At 40.0% G+C, this 17,609-nt stretch overlaps 1 protein-coding gene across 4 annotated transcripts in view; it reads left to right on the top strand.

Moving 5' to 3' along the window:
• The window catches only part of fndc3ba (fibronectin type III domain containing 3Ba), a 106,309-nt gene that overhangs the window by 60,924 nt on the left and 27,776 nt on the right, over positions 1–17,609 (top strand). For all 4 annotated transcript variants that reach the window (XM_042388839.1, XM_042388840.1, XM_042388841.1 and 1 more), the window contains 8 exons: positions 9,050–9,108; positions 12,829–12,980; positions 13,133–13,192; positions 13,343–13,481; positions 14,036–14,089; positions 14,440–14,564; positions 15,675–15,849; positions 16,378–16,464. In XM_042388839.1, coding sequence (XP_042244773.1) covers positions 9,050–9,108; positions 12,829–12,980; positions 13,133–13,192; positions 13,343–13,481; positions 14,036–14,089; positions 14,440–14,564; positions 15,675–15,849; positions 16,378–16,464 — 851 coding nt within the window. The remainder of the gene's footprint in view (positions 1–9,049; positions 9,109–12,828; positions 12,981–13,132; positions 13,193–13,342; positions 13,482–14,035; positions 14,090–14,439; positions 14,565–15,674; positions 15,850–16,377; positions 16,465–17,609) is intronic.

The following is a 17,609-nucleotide window of genomic DNA, read 5'->3' as shown; positions in this document are numbered from 1 at the left end:
GTTAATGACACTACAGTAGCAATGAACTGACAATTTTAGAACAATGATGGTGGTAAAAGGACTCATTTATAAAAATGGTGTCCTGTAATATTTTGATGACGTCATCCTCATTAGCTCTAGTGGCCTTTGACCAAACCATGACTCAGCTCTCATATTAACATCAAACTCTTCCTGCTCCTCCCGCTGTAACTGTAGTAACAGGCCTGTCAATGTGTGAACACACTCCCACCCTTCCCTTTCTGGCCTGTTTTGATGTAGATTGCCATGGTGATAATCTCAGCCCCCTCCGAACTCCAACCCCTTCCCACAAACCCAAATACGGCCATGTTTGTGGGGCAAGATGGAGGGCAGTGGCGTGGAAGAGGAAGGCTAGAAGAGGGAGTGTTGAGAGAATAAAGAAATGACAGATGAGACAAGAATAAAGGAAAGGAAAGAAATGAAGGACAACAATCAAGAAAGACAGTAATTGCGGAATGAAAAGGGGGGGAAAAAAGGGGGGATGCACAAAAAACAGAGTGAGAACAAGGGATGGCTTTACCAGCAGAGGAATGTCTTACCCGCTGATATCATGTAACAGGACTAGTGGGATTAGAAGGGGAGGTTGTTCTCGCCAATCACAATGAGAACACCAGACATTTCCCCATCCAGCTGAATGAACCTTGTGATACAAGCGATAAACTCGCCACACTATCAAGCTAGAGCGCCCAACCGCTCTGTATTAACCAGAACTGGGTTACATAATATTTTAAGTCCTTTAAACTGCTTCAGCAGGGTAATACTGAGTTTGACCTAAACAAGTTAAGTAACTGAATAGATAAAATGCACAAACCCCAGACATCTGGGGCTTACTGCTCAAGCGATTTGTGTACACTTAAAAGATTTGGAGTGGATATTAAGGTTCTGCAGTAGCAGTTTAAGACCAATATTGGACTAATTCCATGACGTCTGTCTGACTGCTATAAACACACATGAGCACCACATAGAAGACTAAAAGCTGCTATAGCCCTTTACTTTATATGTGCCACTGAACTGGGCTTTGTATTGCTTTATGGAACAAAACAGGAAGAGAGGAGTTCTTTGCAAGGGAGGATTCTGTAAGCAGAAGATACACGCAGTCACAAATACTTAGAAGAATCACTTCCAACAGCCAGTAAGAGATGTGGTGAGAAAAACTGTGTTCATTATATGAAGAACATACAACAGTGTGAGAGGTTATATTCCTTTTTCCCCTTTTTTTGTTTAGAATACTACATACAGGACATTTATAGGTCCAAACCACTGTTATGTGATAGTTGGTCTGTCTTTTGCCACCACAACATTGTTTTCAGGTTTTGAATGTACAGTATATAGTGGATACATTTGTAACTGATGTTACCAATGATGCCAAGTTGCATATCCACACAGCTGCTTACAAAAAATTGGCAACAATGAAACATCTAGATAATTAAAATGTAAAATAAATTCTTGGTAATTGGTATGTACAGGCTACATGAGCCAGCAGATCACATCACACACCCACATTGTAACTCAAGACTGGCACTTTAAATGTATGCACTTCTAGTGAATGAAGAGAGATCTATTTTATGTGGTTAAAAAAAATGACAGGTGTGAATGGAAGGTAAAACAAACAAAACAAATGTTTTCAATGTTTTCACGGCCTTGGTCAGTCTAACTCTCTGTTCCCATCAGTCGATATCTGTGCTTTTCTGTCTTTTCTTTATCTCTGTTTGGTGTTTTCTGCCACTGTCAACCGGCTGCTTCTGCCTGTGCTGTTTACATATCTGACAGTGAATTGGTCTTCCACTCTAGTCTGCCAGTCTGCAGTCACTCTCGCAAGTCTTTTTGGGCTGAGCAGGGTCAGATGGGGTCAGGGTTCTGAGAAATTCATCTCCCATAATCCCTAACAGCCTGGTCAGGTCACAGCGCTACACACTTACATAAACACACATGCATACGTGTGCACACTTTCATACTCTTCTTGGAAAAGCAGAGCGAGCTTTTGTGTCGCTTGGCAGTTGAATCGCTCATCTTTCTGTAGTGAGAGGGCTGCTGTGGACAAGGTCTCTCTCTTTTTCTCTCTGTCAACATTTACATACACAAAAGAATCCCAGTTAAGGCGGAAAATCGGAATGCAATTACATGCATTTATATAAAGACTTATTTATTTTAGTTTCAGTTTAAATTGGGCATTGGATATCATTATTTTGGACACAAGGATGCAGTACAAGTAATGATCTTCCATTTCATACCTCTGCTTCTCTTTGTCTGTCTTGCACAGGCATGCTTTTATAAGTTATGCGTGGCAAGAAATCAGGTTTCTCCTGCAGAAATCTAGCTGTGTTAACCAGGTTCTCTCAAATCTTCACCCCAATTAAAGACACTGGGTTTCTCATTTACATGATGTCCATGAAATCAGGTTAAAGTAGAAAGACCGTAATGACCAGGTTGCTTGTCTGTCTCAGTCTGTGTGTCTCTTCCGGTCCTTGTTTGTTTGGGGTTTGATTTTTTTTTAATTACATTTTTTTTTTTTTTTTGTTCTCTGCCCTCATTTGCTCTCTTTCTTGTTCTTACTCGACTCCTCCATTTCTCTGTGCCAGTCTCTCTGTGTTCTCTCCCTCACTAATCCTCTTTATAAACGATCAGGGCTCTGGCCATGAGAACCAAACCTTCACCATGACAACCACAATTTCAGGCATGTCCCAACGACTTCTCTGCCTTGTGTGTGTGTAGCCCAGCTGTTGAACAGATGGAATGCTCACTATGCAGCAGATGATAATAGTGTGGAATCCAAGGCCTGTGCCCTCTCTACCTCCATTTTCCTTTTTCCTCTCCTCCCTCCTTCTCCTCTCTGTCCCCACTCCTTCCTTCCCCTCTGTCCTCTACTGTCTGTCCTCCCTCTCATCTCAATATCTCTCTCTCTATCTCGCTCCCTTTCCTTCCAGCTGAGCGTCCGTCATTTTGCTTTGTTCTCCCTGATTAGAGGCTTCTAAAGATGGGTATCATATCTCACTTTGTTCCACACACACACACACACCCCATTGCCCTGTATGTGTGTGGAGTGGGGGCTGAGTGAGTGGCCGTTGCCACATTTTTCACATTTTTTTCCTCCAGGCCTTAAAGGTCTTTTTCTGTCCCAGTGCAGACAGACTGCGACTCGGAGCCACTGGCCGTCATGCAGGAGGAATGCAACCTCCTCACTGTCAAAGTGACTCATTTTTACTGTAGCTCTATTTGCAAGTGACGCCATTAATTTTGAAACATGTATGCGTGCAACATTAAAAATAGTTGTTGTATTTGAAGAGGACAGAGGGGGTGAGGAGGGAGGAAGGAATGAGACGGATGGAGACAGAAGTGTTTCCCTACCTCTTTCCGTTGAATAGAGAGACAGTGGGAGAAGTTATTTTGGGTGTCCAGGATGCGGGAGGCAAAAGTCACATTTATTTTCTGCAAAGGCAATATTAAGTGACAGGCGGTTGGAGCCTTTCCAAGGCTTGGACGGACATGAAACACTCAGATTGAATCATCAGTGCAAAAAAATCAGCTGCTACATTAGAAAATATCCAGTTCTTTGATAAAAAAAAGTCAAAGGTAAAGCTTGTGTACATTTAAGGAGAGAAGAAGAAGACTATGACTCCCAGGGTGCATTTCAGAAAGAGTTATCCAATCACAGAGCTTAAAATCTTGCCACGTGCACCACTAACTTCAAGCTGAAGCTAAACATAATGCTTTATAGACACCTATTTCTATACCCAAACATTAGCAGTTAAAGGAATAATTGGACATTTTGGGAAATACACTTATTTGCTTTCTTGCAGAGAGTTAGATGAGATGAGTACAGCTGGCTGCACTGAGATTGGTATCAATCTTCTCATACGTGAATAAGCATATTTCCCACAATGTTCAAGTATTCCCTTAAGATTTATCATTCTTAATTTGCTACAGCTCTTGATTCGCGCCTCTGGCTGGCTTTTTCCTCCTAGCAACGATGGCTGAGGCTCACGGGTGTCGTAGCATTTGACCATAACATGAATTCATGGGACTTCCATGTTCCTTTGTTGTGGAACATTGAAGATATCAAAATAGAACATTGAAATTTGAATTTACAGTGGGAAAAAAATATTTCCAGACCAGTGGCTCCACTTCCAAGCTCTGACCTTCAGACTTGTCTAGAGATTTTTTTTTTTTTTTTGGGTGCCTTTTGGGAAGGTCGACCTAGATTTGTGAGCAGTGACTAGTACTATAACTACTACTACTTTGAGATCATCGGTGCTCATCTGCTCTGCACCTCCGTATGATGTCACATAAGGTTGTACAATCCTTGCCTCACATCCTCGTAAGCCCTCTCCTCCCTATCTCCTTTCATCCCTCTCTTTCTCCTCCTCTCTGTTGATCCCTGGCTCGCTCTTTGTCTCTCAATTTCCTTGTGTTTTTGTACCTAATCTCTTACCCAGACTCCTCTTGCTTGTCCTCTCTTTCTTTCTCTCTCTCTCTCTCTCTCTCTGCAGTCTGTCCCTCAGTTTCTCTCTTTCTTCCTCTAAATCCCCCTCTCGCCTGGTTTTGGCTCGGCCTGCTGCTCGCCCCCCTCCCCAATTCCTCATTCCTCTCCTTTTCCTGCTGTCCGTTGCGCTCCCTCGCTCCGTCTGGCTGTCCTCAGTAATCAAACACAGGCGGTCAGACACAGACAGGATGTGAGGTCAGACGAGGAGAGGAAGTGAGGGTGCGTGGGCAGCACATAAACAGAAAAGAGAAGAGGTGAGGGACAGTGAGGACAGAGGACTGTATGTGTGTGTGTGTGTGTATGTGTGTGTGTGCAGAGTTATACTGGGAAGAGATTCAGTTTCTGTTTCAGCCGTCAGCATCAACTCTTTGTGGTTGTTCTCTATATTAAACACTTAAGCAGCTGGACTCAGCAACCACAACGAGTCATAACACTCAGCGGTGAGGTAAAGCAGTAGTGTTTTTCAAACTTTATTACTGGTCTCCTGAAATATTAAATAAATCTCCCTCTTCTGTCACAAACTGACCTAGTAGGTTAGCCAACTTTCTGTCATGGTACTGAAATATTGTCCCTGAATTTAGAATCTCTGGGGCTGTAACTTGATACATATTGTATTTCAGGTTATTCAAGTTAAGATTTTAACCTGAACATGGTGTTTTTTTTTAGGTCCTGATTCAGCTCTTGAGAAATACAGTAGTGACTTGCAGGTTAACAAACTTACAACAAAGCCTAAATACTAATTAAAAAAGCAATTACAATTTCAGAATTAGATCAAAAATATATTTTCACTCACTACTAATAAAGAAGTCTCTGAAATTAAACAGTATAATCGAAATAAGTGTTGGATTTTGCATTTTTAACACTAGAAAGTAAAGTGTGAGTGATGGCTACTGTTAGTGGTGTACATAAGTTCATCAGCAGATGGATTTTGTTCAGGATATTTTGGAATAAGGCTTGATAATTAACCAAATGTGTCAGTTATTGACATTGTGAATCTCTGACTGACCTCTAAAAAAAAAGAATAGCTACAGCAGTCAATGAAAACCAGAAGTCCAGAGTCTGCAACTGGTAATACTGTAATGAAGATATCAAGAGTAAACCAGCGTAAGTGTTGATGTATCATAAAAATACTTATTATTACATTTATTAGCATTGAGAAAAATATGACAATGTAGATTTTAAGTCATATTGTTCCACTCTATTTTGTAATCTGTTACTTTTATACAGCCTTTAATAGATGGTGCTGCACGTCTTGGTATTAAACCAGCTTTATTAATAGTTTTCTCATTATATAAGCAACAAAATTGCACATTCCTCAGCTGAAGACATTCTCCACAGTCCATTCCCAAACTATCACTTTATGAGGGGAAAAAAAACTGCAATTGCAGCACCAGCCTCTGCTTCTGACAAAACAAGTAAATGGCAAAAAATGTGATTTTTGTCATTGCATTTCAAACGTACCCAATAAATCTGTGAACGTCCACAAAAAAAACTGTTTGTCAGCCATGACTGTTGTTTGATTATTAACATCTGTTGTTTGCTAAATGCAACAGCTGAAACGATGCTGTAATGGAATTCTACCTTTCCCTTTCTTAGCAGTGGTAGCTGCATCAGACAAGTAGCTACAGGACTGCGGCATTAAACAGGCCATATTCTCTTTTTTCACTCAGCTGTGATGAATGGGTGGAATAAGCTGGGTCAGCCTGTTAGTTGACAGAACTGTTCATGTCTGGAGCTGTGAGTCTGTCTTTATTCCATAAAAGAGAAAAGCTCAGTTTTGTCTAAATGGATGAAAGGGGACAAGTGTGTGTGTATGAAAAAAAAAAAAGTGCACTAATGAGCCAGTGTGTCTAGCGATGATGCAGAATGTGTACTTCACCTGTTGAACTCAGCCCACTTTACTAGCCCCGACACACACACACACACACATACACACACACACAGTAGCTTAACTCCTCTCCTCCTATCACCCATCACTGATCTCTCGTAACCTGATACTGGGACTTTGGAGACGTGCACACACGCACACACACACACATGGTGTTCTTTTTTATTCTGTCTAACACACGCACACACATAAACACACACTGAGGTCAAGTCGAGGTTGTGCTTCCATGACATCACTGTTGCCATGACTCATAAGCATACCCCCAGGCACAGTAAGGCCCTCTCCTCCACAGAACCTGTCAGAGGGACTTAGCCAGTAATACACACACACACACTTCCACACGCACACACAAACACAATCTCTCATTCATCACTTAATCTAAGCATACAATGGTCTTTGAAACGTAGACACAAGCATGCTGTGTATATGCACATAGGTGTGTATGAGTCTGTGTTTTGTTTGTTTGCGTTCATGTGTGAATGCTGATTTGATGCAAGTGTTTTTGTGTGTCTCACTGTCTCCTCAGTCCTGTATCATAGTAACACACTAAATTAAACAGACTGGGTTTCATACAGGTCCTGTATGACTGACCCTCCTTCACACACAGAGACCCACACACAAGCACGTACACATCCTGTGTGATTTACAGTGGTCAGCCTCAGATGGAGAAAGCAGGCCTCCTCTGGTCTGAAAAACCTCAACTTAGGGGATCACACAGAGGGGAAATACTTCCATTACCCACACATGTGTGCACACATACACACACACATACACTTTCACTCGCCCTCCTAGCAACCCCCAGTGTCCACTAAATCACCCTTAGACGTGTCATATCACTGGACCAGACCTGTGCGTGGGCGTGTGTTTTTGTGCATTTGTTTATGCTACATATAAATGTGTGTGTGTGTGTGTGTGTATTTGCCCTTAGAAACGAACAGTCCACCGAAGCTCACACTCAAAGGGGCTGTCCATCAACCCCAAACAGTCAGCTGGTAGAGTAGAAAGAACAGTGCAGCTCACGTTACGGGACCGTATTTTATGTCTAGTAAGTTTCATAAACTTTAGGGTTGATTATTGATTTGTCTGCATTTTTTAAAATTAATTGATTAATCATTTACTCAGAAAATAGTAACAAAAAAGAAGACTTTCAGTCCCTCAGAGCTCAATGTAACAGCTTAAGATTGTTTTGTGTGATCCACAGTCCAAAACCTAAAGATTATTCAATTCTACTGTTCAATTTAAATTGTTAATAAAACACAGAAAAGCACCCTCAAATCTGAGAAGCTGGAACAGTAACTTTTGGCATTTTTGCTTGATAAAATATTATCAAATAGTTGCTATAATTTTCTGATGATCAATTAATTGATTAATCAGCTAATCTTTTCAGAACTAACGGCCTTGTTAACATTCAAATCGATATAATATACTAGTAAGACAAAACATTTTCATATGAATTAATGTGCTTTTTTTTCACTCTGCCACAAAGTGTATATAGTCATAACTAACACCTATCCATAGTGTCTTGTAAACACTTGGTGTCTGATTGGTGATTTCCACAAGGATCAGTGTTTTGTTCCACTTCTCTGTCAAATATAAATATTTAAAAAGTACATTAAGTCCTAAGATAAATATCTTAATCAAGTTTTTCTATGTAGGTCTGTGGAGATTGTACATATAACAGTACATTCAGTATGTCCATGGCATTGTGCTTAATATAATGTCATGCATAATAAGCTGTACTGCCGGGCCACAAAAACACTGCTGACGTCAGTTCATTCTGTGAGTAATTATTCACAGGTGTAGAGACAACTGATTGAAAATTATACATAATAATGATTAGGATAATGGTTTCTATGAACCAATGACTCCAAAGATTAGCAACAGTTTCTATACACAGAACAGAAGAGTCTTGTGAAATATGGAATATGAGTCATTTTTTTATTTTTGGTAATCCCTGTTTTATTTGCTTTAGGTCAGGAATTTGTGACTAATGCTTTTCTGTTGAGTGCCGGATAATTTAGTGTTTTTTTCCGAGGGCTGTGCTCATCATTACTTGATAAGATGAAAAAGGCAGTGGCTGGAGAAAACAACTGTTGCATCACACATGAGACGACACACTTTTAGCATTTGGGTCCGCTTTAACTCTATTTTAGGCTATTACTCTCTCTTTTTTTCACAGATGACTGAGTTACTAGTTGGACAGACAATACTGGTGATGATTAGGGAGTCAAAATGTATTTATGTTACTCTTTGACCCCCCAATTACCCAATCTGGATGCAAACCTTGGCTGACCTTGGACAATAATGAGCCTTAGATTTCTAGATATCACAATAACATGGGTTGTGGGAATTGAAAACTCTCTCCTTATCAATCATCCCTACTCTCTGCAGCGCTGCCAAAATTTCTATTGTGCATCTGTTTTGAAACTTGGGATCATCAAATTTTTCTTTTCTTTTTTTTTTTATTCAGATGAAAAAGCCATGAGCCCTATTCAAATTCAGAAATGTATCAGCCACCATGTGGCGCAAATGCCCTCGAGATCTTGCTTCATGTGCCATGTGTCAGTCTCTCTTTCTTTGCTGATTATTACAAAAAAAACAGGCCCCTGTAGGTGATTTGGTTGATAATGACCCTCTTTTTCTCCCTGTCTCTGTCTCCTCAGATCATGATTCAGAGGGGAAGCGTGTTCAAGACATGCTGTCTACAATCGACAAACCACAGGTTGGTATGCGTACCTCTTCCCACAGCTACACGCACACACACACACAGAGCCATCACAGTTATAACCACTTTCATCAATCACCTCCTTGACCGATGCAGTCATAGCTTTCGCATGAATTTTTGATGTCTTTTCCTTATTTCCTTCCTGTCTCTGTGTTTAACATAAAAATCAGATGCTTACACTGAAAAAACTGTAGTGACTCGTGTATGCAGGGCTATAATAACAGTTGCAGGGAGGGCAACTGTTCATTTAAGCTCTGCTCACCCTGGCCACAGGAGGGCAGCATCAGCTCATCCATGCCATTAACTTCCCACCATGCCTTTTTCACCTGAAAAACACTATCAGAGCTTTTTTTTTTTGCTTCTTCACCAGGGGGGGGGGATGTGAATGAATGAGCTGGGGCCATGCAGACATGGTTTTCTAGAAAGGAATTGCTCACTCACAGTTAAAGCAGTTTGGTCAGCAGCCTGTGCAATTGGACCATTTGATATCTGTGAGTTTATAACAGGGGTTGAAATAGAACGAATGGAGTGATGAGAAATAGAGAAAATTGAGTATAAAAAGAGAGGATGAGAGAGAGAGAGAGGGAAGGACAGATATGACGGAAGAGGTTAGTTCAGAGTTTAACCCTTCATGAGATCAGAAGTTGATGTTCAATACATATTTATCTAATGTCATTTACCTCAAATGACATCTACACTGATATAGTAAGTTTATTATAGTTGGTACTGAGAAGAAAAGGGAAAAGGCAGGGAAAGAAGGAAGACAATTCTGACATCTCCTTTTGTCAATAATTGCAATTTTGTGTCATAAACTGCAAATGTGATGTTCCCTCACGTTTGACACTCCCTTACCTTAATGCATTTATAAAGGAGGCAGTAGTGGAAACGGATATATATACATATAGAAAGAGCAAAAGTGAGTTTACCAGTCCTCCGTACAACAGCAAAAGTGCCACTTGATGGATTCAGTTGTGTACCATGCAGACACAGTAGCAGGTGTTGCAGAGGCAGATGAGAAAGTGTTTACAAAATTACCTTGTTCCTTTTGATAGTATTGTTTACTCCCATGGCAATCAGGTGCCCCTACTTGAGTTGAATTGAAATATGAGAAGCAGTGTTGATTTCACTCTCATTTTACTCTCATTTTCATTTTACTCTTTATGCTTTAAGAAAGATGTAGCTAAAACCTATTTTTACTTCAAACGATTTCTATGTACATAAAACCACTGAATATATTTACATGCTCATAATGATTTGATTATTTCCAATAATCACAGTAAGTATTACACTATTTAAAATATTTATCCAGGTTGCTTATAAGACCCTGTTATTAACATTCCTATTTCATGCCACCATGCATAGACTAATTAATGGCTCCTCCAAAAATCAACAGCCATTCCTAAACTGATCCATATGCACTAGCCCTTCACTAATCTGTACAAAATCCCACTAACAGCTGTGCGTGGAGGGCGCTCTGTGTTAAGGAGAAAGGAATAAAATAACAGTTGAACTATAGGACGAACTTACCACTGCAGGAAACATCTGTCACCATGGTTACTGATAGATGTTTTGCTTATAATTAAGCTTTTGAGTTGGCCTATTGTATATTAGGTACTGTTTAACTGTGTCAAACGTTAGGGAACATTGTTTTGTATATCCCCAAAACAATCAGCATGCCCAATAAAATACAAATAAATACAGAATGTATAATAAAACACACATAAATGCAGGGTACTTTCTTTTTTAATGTATGGATTTGGTATATTTGGTAAATTTGTTAGTTCATCCAGGGACAAAGGAATGGTTCTTTTCATTTTTACTTCACTGTACATCATGTGATTTTGAACCCACCATGAAAATGCTATGCTAAAAAAAGTATAGCTGTAGGTTTATGAGAATGAGCAAAATTATGTTTACAAAATAGCAAAATGCATTCAGTGTTTCCTCCATTATCTAGAGTTAGTGGGGAATGACAAGACAGCACCAGTGCAGAATCACTGTCACAGGGTTTTTTTTTGTCCACTTCCACTCTGGACTAACTAGTGTTGGACAGCCTTCAATATGCCAAACCTCCTGCTGAATAGGTATTGAACCAGTATTCAACCTTAAAACGTATTTTTCAGTCATGATGCTAGCATGGTGTATGCCCTTGTGGCTGACATTGAGTGAATATTGAATTAAAGTTGTTAATTATTTTGTTCTTTAGACATCCTTCATGTGTCTTGTCAAGCAGACTGATTGTTTTGGGTGTGTCACAAAATGTTGACAACTCTTAATAGAAAGCCATGTTTGGATTAAGAGATTTACACGATTTGATGCTCTTCAATTGGATTTTTAAGTACAACAGTATTAATATAATCAAAGTTTGGTGTCTTCATGGAATCTGCCTTACTCCTATTCTGTCTTAATCGCATTGCGATTGGATAAATGGTGTGTACAGATATTAATTCAGCCATTGTATGGATATGTGAGTGTGAGGAGTTGGAGTGAAAGGTCATATCAGACAGTTATTAAATCTCTCATCCAGTGAATAGAAGACGAGAACTGATGATGGACATACAGTAGATTCTTGCTTTAGACTCGGTCTGTCAGCCTAATCATTAATAGATGATGACCAGACTGTCTCTCGGGGTCATAGGCCAAGAGGACCACAAAACTCTAAATGGTGGCCTTCATTCTTCATCTCTGTTTCTTATCCTCTTTTTCTCTTCATTTCTTGGTCCTTTGTGCCATTTTCTTTTCTGCTTTTTATCACTTTGTCTTGACCTCACCGTCTTTCTCTATTTTTCCCACTTTGTCTCTGCACATTCGCCTTTTGCATGCGTATGTATCAGGTCGTATCTCACATGGATGAATCACAAGTCACAGTGGAAATACTGTAATGTATTAGTGAAGTGATTTGACAGAATGAGTATAAGAAAGTGGACTTATCTGTGAATAAATTACATCAAAGATAAAGGCATGTGGACACAGTGATGTGATCTCATAAAACCTAATCATTATGATCAAAATTCTCTATAAAATGACATGTCTGTCTCTCTGTCTTTTCCTTTCTGTCTCTCTCTTCCTCATAAACAGTCTAGGCATGGTTGTGGTTAGAAGTGCCCTCAAGGCACATTCATCGCCTATTCAGTGGATGCGGAGTCTGGAATGGCAGCAGACTGTGCTAAATCACACTAAATTGGCTCGCCCACCATGTGCTGCAACTAAAACTCCAATAAACATGCACACACTTGCAGGCATATGCACACTCGCACGTAGGCACACAGTTAAACTCACCAACATGCAGGCCTCTTTGTCATGTTTGTTCATTTGAATTTTCTTGTCGTTCCCTCGATGAATGTGCATGAGCTGGAAAGAGTCTGAGTGTGGACTCCAATATGGAGCAATAGTCACAATGAATTGTTTTACTGTGACACACATATGCGTTCAAAATTGTGGTAAAACACACACCTTGATAGAGCCATTTTACCTATTCATGCGTGTAGAATTACTGCAGCCTAGCACAGAATAGAATTACTTACAAATAAAATTGTATTAAATGAATTGTGTGTATAACTGTGTATAACTGTAAACTTAATATCACATATTACATACAAGGAAAAAATGTGCGCATGAGCAGCTGTACTTGGTTTTGTTGTGTATATAAAATATGTATAGTATATATGTATATATATATATATATATATATATATAATATTTGTGTTTTTCTTACAGGTGTCCAATGTGCAAGCGCGGGCTGCACGATTGTCCTGGGCCCCCCCGGCAGGGCTGGTGAACAGGCATAGTAACGGGATGCCTGTGTCCTGCTCCTACGAGGTGTCTCTTTCAGATAAGGGACGCGACGGAAAGTACCGCCTTATATACAGGTAGGAGACGCAATCCAACCGAATGAATACGTAATTAACCGCAAATACACCTCAAGTAGGCTCATATAAAGTATGCTTTTCTGATGTTTTGTGTTCTTTCTGTGTGTGTGTGTGTGTGTGTGTGTGTGTGTGTGTGTGTGTGTGTGTTACAGTGGCGAAGAATTGGAGTATCATCTGAAAGACCTAAGGCCAGCAACAGACTACCACGTACGGTAAGGACTTTTATTGACTGTCCTTTTGGATGTTATGTGATGTTATTTCATTTTATGTATGTAATGTTTTTTAAAGTATTTGCCTAAAACAAGAACCCTTTCATGTTTTTAAATGTTTGGTGTCTTTTCTGCGTTTTTTTTTTTTTTCAGGGTGTCTGCAATGTACAACTCGGTTCGAGGCTCGTGTTCAGAGACCGGCTCGTTCACCACACACTGCAGCGTCCCTGATGTCCCATTACCCCCGAAATTCTCCCACCGCACCAAGAGCACCCTCACCCTACAGTGGAAGGTACAGGCACGGACATCTTCATGTTCAGACACTCCTCTTCATCTCGAAGACAACTCATACAGCATATTAATGAACATCACAGTGATTTAATGTTTTGATGTCTCAATTAGTTTTAATGATGTTAGAAATCAATCTAAGATGAGTCAAAGCCGGACTCATGATTCTTTATGTCTAATCCAATATGTCTACCGGACTTTGTTTATACAGTGATATACCTGGCAAAACATTTTATTATGTGATGAAAGTAAACAGTATGTTTTGCTTCATCTGGTTTATCCTCTAGCTTGACTTTATCAGCTCCGCAGCACCTAATGCAGACACATTCTTCAGGGTGCATCCCTGCGTCCTCTCTGACCTTTTCTGATGAAGTAATTCATCCATTCACACTGTCACTGATAAAGAGTGACATCAGTCACCCAGACAGGATATGAGGCCAATCTTAAAAAACACGGCAGGTATTTTGTCTGTCTCAGTGTCAGTCTTTTATCCTTGGCTAATCTCTTTGCCTTTCTCTCGTCTCTTGCCTCACTTGGGCCATTTCCCATCGACTACAGCCCCCAGGCGACAACGGATCCAAAATCACAAACTACCTGCTCGAGTGGGATGAGGTAAGGTCTCTCTCTCTTTCCCTCTCTCTCTCTCTCTTGTTGTCCATCATTTGTCATGCTTTATCCTCATTTCAAAATATACCTATCACAGATGTCATTAAATGAGTGTTAATATTCGACTCCTCAGACAAGATGTAATAAACTTGTGAATTATGCCTTTTCAATCAATGTCGGTCCCTCCTCTCCTTCTCACATCAATACTTTTTCACTCTGTCATGCTATTTGTGTTTCATCTATATTATTCCTTCCATTAATCTTTTGTCTGCATTAATCATATCCCCCGCATCTCATCTCGTCTTCCTTTCTTTTCTCTCTCTGCATCCATCTTCCTCTCTTCTCCTCATCCACAGGGAAAGAAGAACAGTGTTTTCAGAGAATGTTACTTTGGGAGCCAGAGACACTGTAAGCTGACACGACTGTTCCCCGCCTGTGGCTACACCTTCAGAGTGGCTGCACACAACGACATAGGCACAAGGTACTGTCGCCTGTTACTGAATACACAAGCACGTATGCTACACACACACACACATGAATGATAACTGTATTCATGTTCACATGCTCAAAATACCTCAGAAGGCAGATGTCATAAGGCTTTCTTGTTCCTTGATCATATGCTGTTGGAGCACAGATTTATTGAAATATATGACGTCTTCTCACATGAGGACCTTACACTATGATGTGGGGTGTCAGAACATATTTTTAATAACCATGGACATTCATGCATGATAGCAAATGTTAGCTACAACACATGTATTTTCATGATAAAGTCTGTATAAATTCGTACGCCACCACAATGATAGAAACACAAACATGCGCCAGCCTATCTGTGGCTATTATTCTGCATGTGTGCTCTTCCTCTATGTTATTTTCCCTCCATTTCCCCTCTCCACTCGTCCCCTTTTTGTCATTATGGTGGGGACCATCTCGCCTGCAGTCGTTTGGGTGACAGGAGGTGATAGAGGGGAGCGAGAGCGAGAGAGGAGATATTAGCTCTCTAGCTGAACTCAAAGCAGCCTTAATGCATCCTTCAGCTTGATTCACCTTTTGAAGCTGTGGACACACGTGCACAAACGTACTTGGTGCACGCAAGCTTTAGTTTACTCTCCATTTTTCCTACAAGGAAAAAGTGATACAACCTCTCAGACTTCTGCTGCGTGTTATGCATTCAAATTATTTATCTCCTGCAAATCGCAAATTAGCTCCCCTTCCCGTCTTTTCCATCTGGCTTCTGACATGTGCATATATATATTCTATTTTTGCTCTGTCATGGCTCTTCAACTTTTTTCTTCTTAATGTTTCCGCTGGGATATCTCCACACTCGCATCCTTGTCTGCAACCCCACAGGCGCCCCTGCACTCCCTTCAAATGAGCACAGATATCAGTGTCCTTTCTTTACTCACAATTTCTCCTCCAGCTCTGTTGAATTTGTAATTCATAACCCATAGCATCCATTCCCTCTTGCACTGCTCCCCTTCATCCCTCAAAAGTAATGATCCAACAAGCCAATAATTTGCTTCAGCAAAAAATTTTTGAGTAAAACTAAAACAATGTGAATGAAATTGAAATGTTTTTGTGTTTGGTGCAGTGGCTTCAGCACAGAGGTGGTGATTTGCACCATGGGCACCCTACCTGCTCTGCCTCTTGCACCACGGCTGGTCAGGGCGGGGGTGTCCTGGGTGACCCTGGAGTGGGGACGTCCTGAGGGCAGTCCAAGTGAGGAGCAGCTCAAATACACACTTGAGATCCAGGAAGACAACAGCGTGAGTACTGCATACTTACACAAAAGCACTCATATTTAATAAAGTTTGTTATGGGATCAGGTTCTATCCCACTACGTTGAAATCTGCACTCATAGTGGCAGACGCTAGCTATGGTAATCCTGGATTATATCAGAGCTGTTTTATGTTATATTCTGCTCCTATCAGCCTCTAGTATCCCACAGGAAAAGGAGAACGAAAATTCTCCAACAGGAAATGTGTATTTAAAAAAAACAACAAAAAAAAAACATATTATGAGCAAATATTAAAAATTACTTGGATAAAGCATTACAAAATAATTTGGGAAAATTAACGCATCCCCATAATACAGAAACATACGCCATATGCTAATGATTAAGCATGTATATAAGATGCTCCCACACACTCTTTGACTCCCTCACATACACAAATTTAAGGCAAAAGTCGGCATTTATTTCATCCGTATGCTCAAAAATGCATAATGATGACACGCTGAAAGAAAAACATACATGTATATATACACACAGACTACTGACAGTGTGTCTCCCACAGGGAACCGACTTTCATCCAAAGTACACTGGAGAAAACTTGACCTGTACTGTACAAGGCCTGAAGAGGAGTACACAGTATAAATTCAGGGTAAGTGATGGATGTGGATGCTGTTTTGTGTTAGTATTAGCATATAGGTGCTCCTCTAATGAGATAATGGGTCTTTATATTGCTATGTTTTCTCATACTTTTGTTTTTAATTTTTCCTTTTCCTTTTGTCTTGACGAAAATTCTTTAAAGGAATAGTTCAACATTTAGGGAAATACGCTTTCTTGCCGAGAGTTAACTAGATGAGAAGATTGATACATATTAAGCTAACAAGAGTGGTATCAATCTTCTCATCTTACTCTCCACAAGAAAGCAAATAAGTGTAATTGCCATAATCAGTCACATCATTCATTTAAAGATACATGTGTGTGTTGTGTAGCTACATGTGTATCAGAATTATAGAAAGCGTTTGACATAATTAGCATTTTAAGCTCCTCCTCCTCCTCAAAAAAAATCATGTAAGACCACAGTTAACATTTAAAAGACCCACCTGTATATATTATTTGACTTAAAGTTAGTTTTGTTTGAGAACATTTTTTACTTGAGTCATCTTGTCTTGCTCTTGTACTTGCTCTCTCAATTTCAAGTCAGTGATGTTCTCTTTTTGTTAAATTGAACAAAACGAACTGTTTCCAAATATATCAACATATCTTTCAGCTGTAATACATCATCCATCAATCTCAAGAGGAATACACCATTTTACCACCAGCGAATTGGCTGCAATTTAACTAACAGTGAAACAAGGCAATTAACCAGCCATTTAGCAGGACGAGAACACTGGACAACCCCACTGAAAGCTGTGATAGCTGTTTATACGTTATGTAAGGACATTGCAAAACAAAATGTACCGAGAGGAGATATTTGTTAGTGTAAATGCGCGTGTGTATATGTGTGGGTCAACAGTTTATTATGGTGCAATCATGACAAACAACACCGTATATGTACTTTTACAACCTCCAGCTGAGGCAGCAGATATTTTAAGACACGAACACACACGGTCGAACACAAAGAGACACTTCTGTGTTCTTTGTGATGTTCCTTCGACATGAACATCTGGGGGAAAGCAAATTGATTGTCCATATGATGGGGTAATGGAGGGAGTAAACTGAAAAGAAATGAAGTCAGAGGAGCCGTGAACATCACAGGTGAAGGAGCAGAGAGAGTAATGGCTTCTATTAATCAGGACT

Source organism: Thunnus maccoyii, chromosome 16 (assembly GCF_910596095.1).
Source record: "Thunnus maccoyii chromosome 16, fThuMac1.1, whole genome shotgun sequence".
Taxonomy (NCBI): domain Eukaryota; kingdom Metazoa; phylum Chordata; class Actinopteri; order Scombriformes; family Scombridae; genus Thunnus; species Thunnus maccoyii.
This window is presented reverse-complemented; position numbering and strand designations above follow the sequence as displayed.